The sequence below is a fragment of the Charadrius vociferus genome, unplaced genomic scaffold (assembly GCF_000708025.1).
Source record: "Charadrius vociferus isolate BGI_N301 unplaced genomic scaffold, ASM70802v2 scaffold92, whole genome shotgun sequence".
Lineage (NCBI taxonomy): Eukaryota > Metazoa > Chordata > Aves > Charadriiformes > Charadriidae > Charadrius > Charadrius vociferus.
The window spans coordinates 4,422,424-4,440,274 of record NW_009647874.1 but is presented as its reverse complement, the minus strand read 5'-3'; the positions used below and the strand labels follow the sequence as shown (position 1 = coordinate 4,440,274).

The window sequence follows — 17,851 nt, the reverse complement described above, 5'->3', positions numbered from 1 at the left end:
ACTCAGCCCAGGAGAAGGATGCTGAGAAAAAAATCCCACCACATTTTCTTTGGTCACGCTATTGTCCCCACGAAGTGCAAAAGCTGCTTTGCCTCAGGGGCAAGCCTGCCCACCTCCAGGGAGAGGGGCATAATGCTCACTTTGACTCCTCTTTCTTTTTGCATTTGTCCCAGTTACAGCAAATACTTGTGTACCCTAAAACCGCACCAGCAATTTCACCCGCATCCCATACATTTCAAGTTGGGAATTTTTTTCCTGGGGGTTTTGGGGGGGATTCTAAACAAAACGGTGTTTGTAAACTTGGGGAGGGGGGGGAAGGTCAATAATTTTGGCGGTCTTAGCCTCAGAGCAGAGAGAAATGTTATTCATCCATGCACAACATATAATTCAGCCTAAGTGACAGGCTCTGCTCTGGAGAAATCCTGGCCTGAGCTGGCTTCCAGAGTCAATTACCGCTTATTCCCAGGGAGGCGGGGGGCGGGGGGCCAGACGGAGCAGAGGGGGCTGCCAACAAGGCATGGGGAAATTTACTCTGTGTCAGCCTGCATGACACAGTACCTCATTTGTGGATAAATGTAAATCTGCTAGTTCTTTTTCACAGGCACTAAAATGTACAGTCTCTCCTCCCCCTTCCCTCCCCCCGTTCCCAAAACTGGAAAAGAAATCAGGACCGTCTTAGAAAGCTACCTTATATTTCAATCAATCCTCTTTCATAAAAGTCATTTAAGGTAAATACCTGTGCAGACCTATGGCCCAACTACAACATTTACTATGGCCCAAATCCTGAATTCCTCACTTGGGCAAGTTTCCCACTGAAGTTAATGGAGTTTTGCTTGAAAAAGAGCTGAGTAAAACCTGAACACTGTCTGAGGATTTGGTCCCCTGCTTATCTGCCTGGAGCACTGCTGCAGTTCCAGAAAAAGTGAAAAAATGAATTAAATTCCTCCAAAATACCAATCCCTCAAAACTTAAGGGGTAAAAAAGGGCATTGTTTTTGTGCATAAAACGTACAGAGAATCTCATCAAAAGAAGACTAATTCCCAGGGAAAGGATTTGGAAAAAGTCAAAAGAGAACATCTCGGAATAAATGAAGTACTTATTGCTGAAAAATGAGCTCAGATATATCTCAGCAAACTCTAAAGCTCAGAATTTACTGCATCATTCATGCCTTCTCCAGTAAGTTTCTTATCTCTCGTTTGGTATCACAACAAGGGATTCTGCATACTCTGTATGAAATACAACAAGACTGTGATTTTTGCAGTAATAAACTCTACACATGCATGACAAATCCAAGCATGCAAAATGTTTAACATCCCAGTTCACAGATACTTTGGGGACAAAATCCGATTATGAGTTATATGCCACAATAAATAGGGCTCAACGTTTCATAAAGCAATTTATAGTTCATAAAAATGACAAAATGTACCTGTCAGATAGAACGCGGAGAGCAGATCTCTGTGCTGCCTGCTGGAAGAAAGGGCAGAGATGTTTATTTTATATTCTGACTTGAAAATTACGAGCACAATCAACACTTTAAAAAATGCGTTACACACATTTTTGTCACGTGTCCAAAATGTTAAAGTAAGAGCAAAGTAGCAGAGAGTCTATAGTCAAATGGACATTCCAGCCTAGTAAACGTAAGAACACTTTGTTAAGTATGCCATAAACCAGAAGATTGTCAAAGCACTGCACGGTATTTGAGGTCTGAACTACTCTATTTAGACGATTTTTTCTGCGGGTCCCTGAAACCTCGGCAGGGCTCGGTTCTCTGCCTTCCCCTCTCCCCGCTTCCGCACTCCCACTCCCTCTCCTTTACCATTAGTCTCCTCCCATTCTTCCACAGAAACAAACATCACATATTTGGTTCCTTTTGCGATGAAGCCCGTAGCTATAATTATAAATTCTGCAAAGCTTGCCAGAGCTGCTGCAGACTTTTCATGAGCGCTGCCATATTAATCTGCTGGCAACTTTTGACTACACAGTGCAGATTTGACCTGTTGCTGGTTTGCTCCTCAGTTTTTGCCTAGTACAACGCTTTGGATGGGGTGGGGAAGCATGGTGCTTGTTCTTGTGTTAACCAGCAGTTCTGGGAATAGAAATCGTAGCCTCTCAAGTTTAATAGGACTCCCAAGCCTATCCCTGAGCTAGTTTGCCACTTTATTATTATTATTCTTTCCCCTCCTTCAATCACTTCAAGTGGTGTGATTCATGGCTTCGGCACAGTAACCAGCTGCGAAGCAAAGATGAAATCCATAATGTTTTTTAAATCTACTCTAAAGCCTCCATTCTACTTGGAGCTGCCCAGAGCATCCCTTTCCCAGCCATACCTGTCCAGGCTGTGCCTCACCTGGCACAGAGGGGACACAAAGCTCAGCAGTATGGAGAGTCCAGGGGCAGGGAATTAAACGCTGATTTTCTCCTTGCAGTTACTGGTAGATATGTTCTGAAACCATTCTCCCTAGCTTCTTAGGCTGCTGGGGGCTGCATCCCTACTCCTGAACAAGCCACACGGCTTGCAGGCATCCTGCTCAGCACCAGAGGGCATAGAATGATGGCATGGATTAAGTTGGAAGGGACCTTAAAGATCATCTAGTCCCAACCTCCCTTCCACAGGCAGGGACACCTCCCACTAGACCAGGTTGCTCAAAGCCCCATCCAACCTGGCCTGGCATGGAGGTAACCTTTCTGGCTAGTCAAAATGCTGCTGACAGGCTGCAAAGAAAAACTTGATAAAACCTGACTTGTGGTTGCAGTTACAGAGTGTTTCACAGAAATGTGTGAAAAGAACCCCTGAGTGGATCCCTGCAGATCTGACAGGAGTGTAGAAATGCTTTGGGAAGGGTTTCAACTTGATTTTGGAGCCAGGACTTCTGCTCAGGGAACCTTCTTGAATAATTTGGGCCTCCTGGGTTCCTTAGGGAAAAGTAGTTTGCTGAGTATCACATAGCAAATTGTCAGGAGACAAGGGCTATGCTGCATCCCCTGTGGCTGGCATGGCTCACAGGAGAGGTTTTTCCTTCGCATTGACAGTCTACAGTGGGAGTGGGAGCACGCCCATAGCATGAATGTGCTGGTTTTAATGTTAGGAAAACAATATGGGGAGCCTGGTATTTTTCACTTTATCCAGCAGGTCATCCTATTTGCACACACTTTGGATACAACCCTGTCCACGCTGTCCAGGCCATTGGGTACGGGGCAGGCCTTGATGGGAGCAGTTCTGCAGTTCTGCACTGGCACCACTTTTGCTCTCTCCTCTGCAAGGGGCTTGTTATGACACTTTCATCAAACGCAGGAGAGGCTCAAAATGGAGGTCTTATGCCTTAATCTCATCTTTAACGCCCTGGGCCAATGCAAGTTCATCTCCTCCCGTGTCTAATCACCATCACTAGCAGGAAGCTATGTCCATCTTGAGTTTTGAGCTGCCCAGCTTTGATGCTGACCCCTGTGCTGTGTTATGCTTTTGTCTCCAAAACTCAGGAGCTTCCTCTCACTATCAGAGCTCTTTTCCAAGGCCAAGTTGTGTAGACACCATTCAGGTCACCTCTCCTTCTTCATTCCTGCCAGCAGTCAGGGCTAGGCTTTCCCTCACAACTACGTGGCAGTGCCGATTAAACCACTTTTAATGTTCCCCACTCTTGGCTCAGGCCACCACAGGTGCTCTTGTGGTTGTGCGATGCAACAGGTTGGGAGACTGATCCAGCTGAAAAATAAGACTTTTTCCATGTTTTCTTTTTCTTTTTTTTTTTCCCCTAGGTTATTTGCAAACTGGATTTCTTCTCTGAGCTGCTTCCCCAGGGAGAGGGTGTCACATCGCAGGGTGCGGTGTGAGAATGGGAAGGGGACTGTGGGGCATTGTGCAGCTGAGACCCTCGCTGCTGAGATGTCTGCCAGTAAAGTTGCTTTCACCTGATACGGCTCTCATTCCCTTCTGGGGACCTGGAGCAAGGTACCTGGTGGCTGCAATAGCCAGAGGGCACTGAAGAACACAGGCTGCTCTGTAGCCACAGGCGTCATGTTCCTTACAGAGACCTCAAGTGGTGACACTAAAAGCCCCTAACATGAAGATGTGGGATGCATATCACTCTTGTATTTCCCTAAAATCCCTAATTTTGAGAGAGGGAGAAGAGCTGGATACTTTGTCTTCCAGTCTTGATGAAAGCTGCCCTCAGGAGGGAAGAGGAGAGGACTCTCATCAGTGCTAACCAAGCCAGGCCATGCAGTGTGGGACTGCGGCCTCAAGCACCGATCTTCAGTTTCCATCTTGGTACATCCAGTTGTTGACAGCTTTGAAAAGGCGATCTACTCTGGGCAAGAAAGTGGGTTCAGATGACAGGCAAGGCAGCAGAGAGAAACATACAAGTGCTTTTCACTGCGATCGTTCTACTTTTTCAATTAGCTTCTCATTTTAAGTCCTTTAATAAACGTCCTTCTTCACCAGGATGCAATGCAGATTGCATGGGGCACCTAACTCTTTGCTTGGTGGTTGCATATTCTATAAATGAGACTATTGATTTCTTTCTTACATGGTTTGAAAATACAACCCTGTTGATTGCATATTTGTGTGACCCCCTGAGTTGGTAATGGCCCCATTTCTAAACGATGGGGGAATAAGATCCAGTTGCAAGTTTACTCTTCCTCCCTGGGGAAACAGATCTATTGCCTGCAATGAAAGTCAGTTAGCAACTATCTGCAATTTTAATTCTTGCCTATATTGCTCCCCTTTCCTGGAGAAAGTGAGCTGTTGTAATTAAAAGTAGTTAGCAGTTCCCTAGCAAGTATAAATACTTGCAGCTAGTAATTACAGTCTGCTCTCTTGTTCCCCTGCTAGAGGATTGGGCTGCTCAACTTAGGGGGAAAAATCTGCCCTTGCTTCTTGCTAACAGTTTTTTTGTGACCTCATTCAAACTCATTCATGGATCCCCATGGAGGGTCGTGACCCATAGTTTGAGAAACTCTGGGCTAGAGAAACAGCTTTCTGTGATTTATTATGTTTCTAATATGCTGGTATTATCTATGTAACAATGTAAGCAAAAGGGTGGTAGTTAGTATCATATACTGCCTGCATGACTATTTTTTTTAATAGCTTGATTTTGATTGTGCTATTTAATTTGCATTTTATTTTACATCATTAGCAACTTTACTAAGGCCAACTCATCATCCATCAAGAAAGATGAGAATATGTTCTACAGTCTTTATTATTCCTGGAAGTAAGTGACTACGCTGGTTATAGAAATTAGGGATAAGGAATAATTTTGAAGTTTGATGTTGCTGGCAGAATTTAAAGATCTCCAAGACTTAGCACTAAAAAGTGCTTTATGGGAAGCTTAATATTCTCTAGATAGGTGGTTGAGTTATACTTCAATGTGTTCACCAATAATTAGTATAATCCTGAATTCTCAGTTCTTAGAATCAGTGGGGTTACTGATGGAGGAAGGTTCTCCTCAATATGAACACGGATATTGGAGGTCAACCCACAACATAGTAACTTTAATGCTGAGTAGGAAGCAGGAAAGGGGAAAAAAAATCACTTAGGTGACTCAGGTACCTGGGCTTGAGAAACCAGCCACAGTAAACGAGATGAATTACTCCTTTTCACGACATCAAGAGTTGTAAATTACAGGATACTGGCTGGTTAGACTTCTTTGCCCCCCAAGTAAGTTGGTTACGGATACATTTAGGGCAGAGTTTCATTGATCTGCATATAGTTCGTTAATCATTCATGAAAGATTCTAGCTGTACCCCAAGACTACCGGGACAAAACAAGTTTTCATCCAGCAGTAATCATGTTCAGGTTCTCAATCTCCAGAGATTGCATCTCCTTTCTCCATCCTTTATTGCAATGAGCCAGAGCTTGGGAACATAATCAGCAGATATTCAGGTTTCAGTGTGTGTTAAATGAGCTACCAAAATTACTTGAAGTGTCACAAGTTGCAATCTGTTGTTGAAGGGAAATCAAAGAGGAAATTAAATACATTCATTGTAATTGGGACTGAGCAGCGAGCTCGTTCATTGTAATTGGGACTGAGCAGTGAGCAGAACGGGTTGAATACAGATATTGAGCTGGAGATATAGGAGTTTTAAGAGTGGTCCCCAGAAATCCCTCTTTTTTTTTTCTTTTTTTTTTTTCTTCCTTTTCTTAATCTGGTTGGAACAGAATTGCTTCTTGAACTGCTGGGCATGAAGGCATTTTTGGATAAGAAGCATATGAGAACAACTGCAGAATGTTCTGCTGGGCTTGGAAGAGTGTCTTGGAGGCAAACACTACAGGCTGACCGTGGATACATTTTCCTATACCTCACCCACAGCACACGTTGGCAAATAAAAGCCAATAAATTGGCCATTGGCAGATTCAGACATATTTTTTTTTCCATTTTTTTTTCTGTCCTGTGGATGAATTGCTGTTATCACGAGAGAGCTCAGTTACAGCAATTAGATGGAGTTACACCAGTTATACCAGAGACTTCACTGAGATGGCACAAGTGTACATAAGGTGAGAATTTGAACCATTTCTTCAGTGACAGTGTAACAATGCATCCTACCTGTGCATGAGTAAATTGCATTATTGCATTGCTTCCAGAGCATCTTGTTTGTCTTCCTAGGGTGGTAGGTGTTGCCCTGGAACTGTGCAGCGAACCATTTATGCTCTAAGTGAGTATCTCCCATATGAGCAACCACACAGACTGCTGGATGTCACCCCATATTGGACTGCAGTTAGTGAGCTGTAGGTGCGCTTTTTCCAAGCCAGGGTTAAGGAAAGATGTCGTTAGTCTATACTGCCATTTGGGAACCGGACCAGAACAAATACTTCTATATCTGTCTTCTTTCATGCTTCACTCTTCTTATGCCTTCCATGTTGATTCTTTTTTAATTTCCTAAGGTTTTGTTTCGTTTTAGTTTAAATGCAGCTTATTCCTAAACTAGCGAAGCCAGGAAGAAAATTTTGTGAAGGGCACAACCTGACTGCATGCCATATCTTGGGCCACAGGAGTCTCCACAGCTTATTTTTCTGCTTCAGATCTGGGAGCCGTTGTGGACCTAGAGTAAAACTTCTGGATAACCCTCTGTTGGTGAATGCACCTCAGTCCAACCACAGGTATGGTTTTTCACCTTCTGTGTTAAGCTGTGAGTTTAGTCCAACTCTGTTTACAGGCACCTTCGTGCACTGGAAGTTATACCTTTGCCTGTGAGACAGAGCTGCCTTCCAGCCTCACAGCTCCGCTCCCTGCACAGACGTTTATAGACTGTGATCACGCCGGCCACCACCCCTGCTTCAGACAAGCTCAGTTCATTGCACAGTTGTCTGTCACTCCAAGGCATGTTTTCCGTACACATAAGGCATCCTTCTCCCCTGTCTTGAAGCCCTCTTCAGTTTTTGGTGTTCTTGAAAAGTGCAGAGCTGCACACTGTTGCAATGATGCTCTCATCAGGGCTCAAAACAGAGGTAATGAAACCTTCTCGCACTGACAGACTTGCCCTGTTTAAATGCCCGTGAGAACAAGAAGTCGCCCGAGGAGCTCAGGTCAGGCAATTTATCGTAAGTGATTCCTAATGTGCCTTCTCTCACTGCATTATTCTGTACTCCTCGCTGTTCCTAGGGGCTTTGTTGGAGGATTGCTTTCCAGTGTGGATTTCTGAGGGATTTGAAATCACTTGTAAACTGCAGCTTGAGTGTTTCTCTGTAAATTTGCAATATAAATGTGTGAATGTGATTTTCACTGTCTGGTTGATATTTACTTAAGATTTACAGGCTGTAAGACTTAAAAGGGTCTCCCTTCCTTCCCCTTTTGGAGTTGGTTATCATCAGAGCCACATCTTTTAAGAAACTATAAAACTCTTTCTGGATTTCATGATTTCTCCAGGCCTTTCAACACCTCAGTATCCATTTCTCACCCTGGAGTTTTATTCTTATATTTCTGGCGTACATTGTTCTTTCTCCTCTGCTTTGCCCATTAATCCTTATTAATCTTCAGGGGCAGCACAGCCTAGTGACTTGAACATGGCACCTGGGAGTGAAAGACCCAAGCGTTAATCCTAGCTTTGCAGCTGACTTGCCGTTGGCTTCAAACAGGCCACATCTCAGCCTCGGTCTCTCTGTCAGTTCTACAGAGATAATAACTCTTGCTTAGCTCTACCTAAATACCTCTCAGGGGCATTGTATTAAGTAGTTAATACTTGTTAAGTGATTTGGATCTCCAAATTACTGTATAATCAGCATGGGTATTAACCAGACAGAGAATTTTATATATCTGTAAATGTTGAGTCTTCTGGCCTGCATCTGTTCAGATTTCTCCTGCAGTCTGGCCCCAACAACAACACAGGGTTTCAAAGCAGATGCGCTTAATCTTTTTCAGTGGAGATGAGCAAAAGGAAAGTCCTTCATACTTTACATTAATAAAATGGTTAATTTCCAATGACACTGGAGGAAGGTCTCAGTCATTGCAAGCGAAGCAGCAGTCACCTTGGGAAACTTCCTCTGTCTCCACCGAAGTAGTCTCCTTATCCAGGAAAAGGTAACTTGGGTGAAGTGCCGCTTACACTTAGGAAATTGCAGGCAAAAATTGTCAGTGTTGTGCCACAGGCTTTACAAGATTTATTGGGAAGTCTGAAAGCTCAGAAATTAAAATAGAATTTTTCCAAAAGCCCATATATGTGAAAATAGGGGAAATACAAGCCTAAATTCCCCAAATAGTGGTAACTCTGCCCAGGGAGGTGCTATGTCAATCGACTATGATGCATTTGCTACAACCCAAGTATCTACTTGGATTGGGCTAGGAAATAAAAAAGAAGACAGGGGATAACATCCTAGGCTGATTGAAATCAGTGGCTAGACTCCCGCAGACTTCAGAGGAGAGAGATTTCATCCTAGGTGCAGGAGAAACTGTAGCAATGGTTCCCCAGTCCCTTCTTCTTAAATGCTAGTTTTGATGGATTGGCTGCTGGCTCTTTTTCCGTATTCCTTATCACGTTCTAATACAGCTGCTACTCCCTTTATCATGTCCTTTTCCCCTCAATTTATTTTCTTCATTAATTTCATTTTTATTCCCTTAATCCCTTTCCCTTTTCATGTTCCTTTTGTTTTCTGACATGCTCTCAGCGGCCTCTTTCTCTGTTTCTGCTGTCATCCGTCTCTGTGCGCCGCATCTCCTTCACACAGCTCCTCATGCTGACACCACCTCAGCCCGAGCTGAATGGCCAAGGGGAGCGCAGTGAACTTGACCTTCTGCCTTGCAGAGGGCAACAGGCAGCTCCTAGAGAGGCTGGGAGTCCGCGTCGTGTGCGTGCACGCATGTGTGAGAGAGATACAAGTGGGGTATGTTCTCCTCTTACAGCTTTTAATAGCTGCAATATTACAAACGACACTAATTTGTGCTCTAAATTATTTGTGACTGCTGGTTATTTAACCGTTCTCTTACAGGCACGCTGGAATGAATTTGCCTGAAGGCAAACAGACGCTTTGCGGCCACGCTTGAGCGGGACGAAGGCTCAGGCACGGTGGCTGGCTTCACCGAGGACTCTCTGCAGAGGGAGGAGCGACATGTGGGCTGATGGGTGCATGAGACACAGGGACAAGGGAAAGCCAGCCTGCAGGTGTGGGACCTAATCCATCTTTATGGCCCAAATCAGCCAGCGCTGCTGAATTGATTGCATCGGGATATGTTCCCATGCCAGTCAAAACAGATGTTCATACAGTAATTCCAGTTCACAAGGGGAAAAAAACCTAACCAAAGATTTCAAGAATATGGGATTAAAGAAGTTACAGTAGATACAGAGAGAAACTGTTAGACTTTGAAAGAGGTGATACCAGTGGAAAAGGGCAAGTTTGGGAGATCTGCTGGAGCTAAAACTTAGCTTAGTCATGGCATCCACATGAAAAGACAAGGAAGATGCCCTTGCATCTTAAGTTTGTTTTCCAGTCTATTTTTAGAGTTTTGCTACTGAGGATCAGAGATCAGAGTGCTGGGTTTGAATGTCCACAAATTTTGCGCATGTCCAGGAGCCAAGCTGATCTCTAACCTCTTTCACTGTCATTCATGGTGGTGACATTCAAATTTAGAGCTTGATCCTGCCTGCCAGTGCATGACAGACATTGAATCTGATTTTGTAAGATAGGCAGTGATGTGAGCCAAGTTTGGCAGGACAAGACTGAGCTCTTATTTTGTTTCATCTGACAGTTTCAGTGAGGCAGTCTTGGTCTTCTTGTCATGCCTGGTGAAAGTGCAAATTTAGATGTCACAGAGATTTTAAAATCAGAGCTGGCAAACCACAAAAAAAAGCGTGGCTCAGCTGGCTTAAGTCTCACTCTGAATTTTAGTTAAGTTGGATACCAAAAGGATTGCTTCTCTAATACACAGGAAATAATGGACTTAGCTGAGTTCAGTAGGGCTGTTACTGTGGCTACTCCTCCAGTCTGAAAACACACTCATGTTATAGTAACAGAGGGCTGAGCAGAGCATTTGGATTAAGTATAAAACCACCTAAGGTTCCAGCCATTCCTTAACCCAAAAGTTAGTTTTTCTGCTTTTGCTTATCTCTGCTTTGTGCACTTTTGGTTGCAGACTCGCACGTGGCCAGACTTCATGAAATAAGTTTCCTGTGCTTGGTGGAGTGAGAAATTTCTCATCAGAAAGATTTTTTCCTCCCCCAAGTTTATCAGGGCACTTTTTGAGAGAGAAATTCATTTGCAGCAATGATGCAGGCTCTGTGTTTTTTGTTTTTTTTTTTTTTCCCAGGGCTGAGTGCTCTCATCTCCTTTTCCACTCATTTTCCCTTCTGATCAAGCATCAAGTATTGCAGTGATGAAGACGTGAGCACAACACTAAAATGACTTAATGTGGTTAAAATATTCGGACATGGCATATGTGAACGCAATTAGCACTGCCTAAAAATAGTTCTAATGATGATCAGGGCTATGCAGTGGCATGTTGTAATTTGCCCAATATAACTCTTCTCTCTAGATGTACCTGACTCTGCGCTCTGCTTGGCTGATCTTCGACTTCAGAAAGCGCAGTCCTAGCAGGGGAGGTCTTACGGAAAGAAAGCTTGTAGCCACTTTGCCCCTTTTTCAATTTGTTTCAAAATTCATTACAGAATGCTTCAAATTAGCTGGAATATTACATTTCATATGCAGAAGTACTGCTTATATAAACTCTATTAAAAGTTATTCCTTCTGAAAGAAGGTGTACGCATCACCATTCATTTCAGGATAATTTTTATTTCTTTGTTGATTTTCAGTCTATCTGCAGAAATGAGAGAGGAAAGTCCTACAGTTAATTAAAAAGATTGTCTTTAAATGCATTCTATGTCTCTTGTTTCTGGCTACTGTTAAAGAAATGAAGCATGATTTTATGACTTAAAAAAATAAATCATTTCCTAATGCTATTTATGTAGGGACATGGCCACACCAATTTGCATTGGCCCCATAGATGGACTTTTGTCCTCTTGCAGTGACAAGATGGTTTTGGCTGGTCCTAAATTCTTGTGCTGCAGACAATCCTGCCAGAAAGATGCCTTTCCAGCGCTGAGCCCTGGCATCCCTCAGCATATATGTGATGAGGAGGAAACATAAGCACATATGTCCCCATTGGAGCTGTGGGTGCAACTTGAATTAGCTTCAAGCTTCCCAGCTCAGCAATGGCCAGAGTGATACTGGAGCATCAATGGGTCTCCTGGGGCCAGCAGCTCACCCTGGCTGTCCCCAGGCTGCTGTGGGCAGGGGACAGCCCCTGGACCCCCAGGAGGGTGCTGGGCTGGGTGGGCTGCTGTCACCCTGTGGGGCTCTGTGTGGTGAGCCAGACCAGGCTGCCGAGACTTTTATTTCACCGTGCTGAATGTGTTTCTGGTGAACTTTCTCAGGGCTGCTCTTCGCCTGAGGTCTCCTGTGAAGGGACACGGCTTTCTGTTTGTCTTGGCTTGCCTGCAGTGGGGCCGGTTTCACTCACACTGCTCAGGCCCTGCACGGCCATCCTGTCCCCATCCCTTCTTAAGGAGGGCAGCCACTTGCAGGCAAACGCTTCCTTCTCTCTTCCTTTGGTGCAGGGCACATAAGCACAATTAATGAACCCGAGAGGATTGTTCGGTGCCTCCCTGTGCACTGTACGCTGAGGGTGTCTTCAGCTCCTGTATTTACCTGCTGCTGCAGGAGGATAGTCATGTGATTATTTAAAATAATAATAATAAAAAAAGTACTAAAGTTGGGTCTTTCCTTTCGAGATACAGCAGGGGCTGGAGTGCGGAGCCATGTCCCTGGGAGTGTGTTTTGATTGCTTCTTCAACTTCTGTTTATACAATTTTACAAAATTTTGGCAGGAATCAAGAGCACATACCAGGGTGTTGGCTTTTATGAATCCCATGGGATGTGAAAGTCAAGCTGACTGGATGAACTTTGGTTACATATTCCAGACAAGCACAATGACTCTATTTATTCAGACTTGGCAGCCAGAATGCAGATTGACTCTGTGGGTAATAAATTTTCGCAGCCACAAAACTTCAGCGGCAACCAACCTGATCCCGCGCAGAAAAAATGCATACAAGGAAGCAGACTTGGGTTGCAAAAATATGTTAGATTATTATTCCATGTATGCGTACCAGTCAGTTAATTTATTTGGCTATTGATTGACATGAATTGCACAAATGATGCCAGGGATCTTTTTCCCCTTAAAGGAACTACTTTCTATTAGAGAATTTTCATATTGTAAAGGGACAAGCGGGGGGAGGAGGGGGGAGGGGAGAGAGAATTGTTCGTATTACAATTGACAATCTCCTTTTAATATTTCACCCAAGACTGATTTAAGTTATCCAGTGACCTCTACGGAGAAGAGCAGGGTATTATAATGGGGACCGTTTCATGTGCTATGCCACACTTCAAGGAACCAAAAGGCAATAACCACTACAATTCAGTACTCTGAACAATCTTAAGTACAATTTTGACATCTTCATGCTACAAAGCTTCAGATGCTTTCTGGGAGAGATGATGATGAAATTATTACTCTATGTGTTATAAATCAAAATGAATTGGCTCTTTAACTTGCAGATTTATGTTAACTACCTTGGTATCTGTTAATTGCATGCTCTTCAGATATTGATTGGGGATTAAAAAGTGTATTTTCTTCAATCTGTGTGATGTAAAATATGCCAACAGGAAATTTTCCCTCTGCATATTAGATCCTATGATCACTGCCTGTAAAATTAAAATGATCAGTTTAAATGGATAAACTATGCTCATTAAAGAGGAAAAATACATTTATGTAATTAAAATTAAGAGACTAATATGTGTGGATAATGTAATTACTGTGGGCGCACACACACTCAGCTCAAACCCAGCCTCTTTTGCCTCTCCTGGGTCGGTGAATCTCACTACCTTAATTGCTGACACAGAGGAAAGGGTTGGGAATGCCTTGCCCACTGTGGGTCCTGAAGCACTTAATCATGCCTCTGTCTTGCATTTGGCCTCCCTCATCCATGGCTCACGTTCCCTGGGTCAGTCACAGCCCTCCAAATGCCAGCCCTGGGAGTGCAGGAGCACCTGTCCCCCTTTGCACCGCTTCAGAGACTCTCCGTTCGCTGCTCGGCGATTTCAGATGCAAACACAAAATCTCCTCCGAAGTTTTCAAAGCTTTTCCCCTAAAGTTCCTCCCTGTTCAGAAATTAGCAAAATGAAAAGCTGCCCGGTTCTTGTACCACTCACCCTCAGTTCTTTGAGAAATTAGACAAAAATAAGTCTGATTGCTCAAAGGTTAATTTATTACATAAGGAGTATCTGGGAATCACTCATGTAGTGTTCCTATCCCTTCACCTTTGATTTCTCTCTTTCCTGTTCCGGAGCTCAAGAGGAGATCTGAGATTAAAGAGCATCAGAATTAGGAAGTGAAAGGAAATGGGTTCTCCCACTGACATTTAGACACAGATCCATGTTGTAATCTGTGCATTTATTGGCAGAGGGGGTCTGTGTTATTCTTTTTTTGGGCCTATTTCCTGCTAGGTAGATGGAAACGTAGTGTTTTGTTTATCCAGCAGGCATAGTTATTTAGGATTGTTCATTAAGCAAACCTGCAGGTCTCAGCTGAGGTTCTGCAAAGCATTTCATATAGCAGGAGCCAGCCCGTGTCTCCAGGAGATTTTTATCTGTACAGTCAAGTCGGAAAAAAATATGACACGGAAAGGGGACCAAGCCACAAAGTAACTGCTGAAGGTTGCTCACGCTAGAGCCTGTGACGATTAAAAGTGAGTAATGGGATCTCAGCTCTGCGCTTTCCCGCATGGGTGGCAAACTCAGTCTTGGCTCTGCAGAATTTGTTCGAGCACTGAGGCGAAAGACCCAGGCTATATCAGCTGTACCTTAAAGCTCTGGTTACTGAGCAAAGACCTTGCGTAGCACACATAATACTGAGCAATCCAAGCGCATGAAAGATATTAATAGTCCGAAGTGGTAGCGCTAAACTGAAGGTACCATGTGTGCATGCTGGAACGGCTGTACTTTTCCACTATCCCTTCTCCTCCTAAATCTACTAATGTTCTTTCACTTCCTGCACAATATACACTTCCACATGTCTTTTTTTGCTTGTTATGAAGCAAAAGTTTCAGCGCTCAGGCTTTACCAGCCTGTTCCATACTGATATCCATTACGCAGGATCACACCTCCCTTCCCACCCAAAGGACAAGCCGTCTCTCCAGACTGCTGGCTCTCTCCTCCTCTACCACCCAGCCCCTCGCTGCAAAACCACGGCATCTTGGTGTGCTATTGTTATTCTTCAGACATCCCTTCTGTCCCTCACTTTACTTTGCCCTATGCTGTCTATGCGCTGTATTTTAAACTGTCTAGACAAGCAGGAAGAGTAATTAAATGTGAAGTGTTTCAGGATGAAATACATTAAACAAAAAGAAAATGTATAAATATGTAAATAATTGAATCTATGTACTGAATCTTCTTAACACCAAGAAGCTTTCCTCAAAATAGATGAAATAAGCGTTTAGTATAAATATTAAAAGGTTTTGATTTACCTGTTGTTCAGAATATATTGTAAAATAGAGACTTATAATGACAAGAGTTTAAGAAAACCCTGGAAAAGCTTCATGCCTACATACCTAGAATTATTTGTCTAAGATCCTGAATTTCAGAAGTCTAGATAGCTCCAGTTACCCTTGACTGAAATAATCGCATTTGAAACCCATGTTATATCCACTCTGGATCCACCTGTGAGATGCGATTAGGGGCAGTACTGCCCTCATATGCCCCAGTAAAGGCACAGGACATGCATTTTACTGCAATAAGGAAGGGAAGCGGCTTTTGCCCTCTCATCCCCAACCAAATCACCCATGTCAGTATACTGAGAAGGAGAGAGTGTGGCATAGCACCGCTTGGCCACGAGGCACTCGGCCGGCCATGGGAAAGTCAAGATCCAGCCCTATTCTAGTGGATACTTAACTATTTAGACAAAACACAGCAAAGTTTTAAGGAAAAACTGGGAGACACCTTCCCCCTGCCAGTAAAACCCTGCTCTCCTGACACATGGGAAACTTTGGCTGATGTACCTGCTCCCAGCCAGGAAGTTTGGGGTCGCTAAAACCCAAGCAAGTGCCCTAATTGCTGTGCTATGGAGGGAACCAAATGCACAGCCAAGGCTTTCTCTCAGCTGTCCTTAGCTTTCTTAGCACACATGAGCCACTCAGAGACAGGACCGAAAATACTCAGAGGAGAGGCGAGGTCTGGGGCGATGCCGGCGAGGCTCTAGGCAGGTAAGACCTAAGCAGCACAGCGGCTAATCCCTGGGGCCACCTCATGATTGCAAGGCTTGACCCCATCCCTTAATCCAGAATTCCTGTTTCTCCCCTCCTTGGCCGCACTTTAAAACAAAACAAAATCAAATCAGAAGGAGACTGATACAAAAACCTTCTGGGTCGCATCAAGGTAATAAATCAAGTGCGCTGCAGACCGTTCCCCACCACTCCAGCAGTTAGCATACACGGGCTGGCTCTGAGCAGCAACATCTGTTACTCTAGTTACAGTACTGCCATGTATTTTGATAACCTTTATGTATGTTTTGAAAAAGCATTAGCAAAATATTTGCAGTAGTTCAGTCTTGACATGAAACATGCTACAAGTGACATGTTAGTTGTCTGGTTCTTACCTGGTCATTCTCCTCTTCGTCGCTGCTTAACTTGAGGTCATCTTCTAGCATTCTGGAAAGCAAGCAGTAGAATAAATTAGAATTTACCCAAATGCTTTAGATCTGATATTTTCTCTGAGCTACTGTAAACACTTAATAATTTAAACAGAAAGAAAATATATTTTATCCCAGTAGATGTGACACTTTATAATTTTTCGTTATCCAGTTGCTATCAACTAACTACTTAATTCATTTCCTACTATTACTGCCTAAGGGAAAATGTTTACTCGAGTAATAATGGATTTTGCAAGGATTCTTGTTATTACAATCACTGACAAACAATTTTTATATGCTAAAAATAATATTTTTGATGCTGACAGGTCAGTAGTCTCTCTGAAAGGAAAATTTTGCTCCATTTGGCTTTAAGCTTACAAAACAGAAGTAGATATTTACACTGGCAGTACTGCAGCACAAAATAAGTTTCAGTGATGTTTCCCAAAGGCCATTTTTACTTTATTGCATGTTTGATGTAAAATTGACATTGACTGAAACAATTAAAACTAAAATATATTGTCTCAGTGCACAAGAGTCCCCACAAGGATTTCACTGTCATATAAACATAGAAAATAATGCATCTTTTCTAATGGGGATTTCAACCTCCCTTCCCATATCCTTTCCTCAACTTGCTTCAACTGGCTCACGAAGAAGAGCTCGTTCTTACCACCGTGCATTTTTTTTTACAAGCCGGGTTAAGTAACCAGCACTTAAAGGAGTTGAAGAGGTGCAAAGATTTCCCCCAGTGCTTGAAAGGTCTTGAAGAATGGGACCTATTTTTAAAAAACGCCTCCGTAATAATAATAATAATAATAATTCAGAAAGTTGCTACTTTTTCTTGCGTTCTGGGAAAAGAGAATCTGTAATTTCGTCTCAACTCCAGAAGAAAGCTTGGTGAGCAGTTCTAACACATCCTGTGACGTGGGTGGTCCCTGGAGTGTAAATATATCAAGAAGACATATGTAGTAATTTCAAACCACCTCCTTGTACTTGTGCCTAGATCTTCCAAGAGCGTGCCTGAAAAGCGTGATTCTTACACGAGCAACATGGTGTGCCGTGTCTTAAAAGAGCACCGAGCCTAACCACCCTTTCCTCAGCTCCTCGCTATATGTACAGTCTCTGCCTGTTGCTGCCGTCACAGCTGCTTCCCTATTTCCCTGCGGTACCTTTCGGGGAACGTAGGTGTATAAGAACAGGATTGGGGGTCAGAGCAGAAACTCCCACTAATTCATCTCTTGAAGATTCTAGTCCTGCTTTTTTCCCACGTTTCCTTCTACTTGTGCCAAGATTTTTCCCCCGTAAACCTGACATATCAAATTCAGCAAAACCTCATGGCAATGCAGACACTTCAAGTATATAGGACACCCATTGAGTTAGAGGGACTCGACAATCTCACAGCAAGACTTGTCCGTGTTTTATGTGGAAATATGACCACAGGCAGGAAAAAGCTCACTCTGCCATCTCCCAAGTCAGCAACAACTCTGGTGGCCATGTCCATGCAGCCACTGGCCAAGCTAACAAGCCCTGTTGGAAAGTGGGCAAATGACATGGGATATAGCTCCTACGAGCTAAAATATGTCAGAGAGGCAAAGCTTCCTATAAACATTACAAGATCCACATTGGCTTTGGATTCCACCGCTTACAGGGATCCAAACAATCTTATAATTGCTCTTTTTTTTTTTTTTTTAAGTTAG

General features: G+C 43.4%; 1 protein-coding gene across 1 annotated transcript in view; it reads right to left on the bottom strand.

Annotated features, from left to right (window-relative positions):
* AFF3 (AF4/FMR2 family, member 3) overlaps positions 1 to 17,851 on the bottom strand; it is a 295,404-nt gene that overhangs the window by 78,546 nt on the left and 199,007 nt on the right. The window contains exons 9-10 of the mRNA XM_009883126.1: positions 16,125 to 16,176; positions 1,427 to 1,467 (exon numbers count right to left, since the gene is read on the bottom strand). Coding sequence (XP_009881428.1) covers positions 1,427 to 1,467; positions 16,125 to 16,176 — 93 coding nt within the window. The remainder of the gene's footprint in view (positions 1 to 1,426; positions 1,468 to 16,124; positions 16,177 to 17,851) is intronic.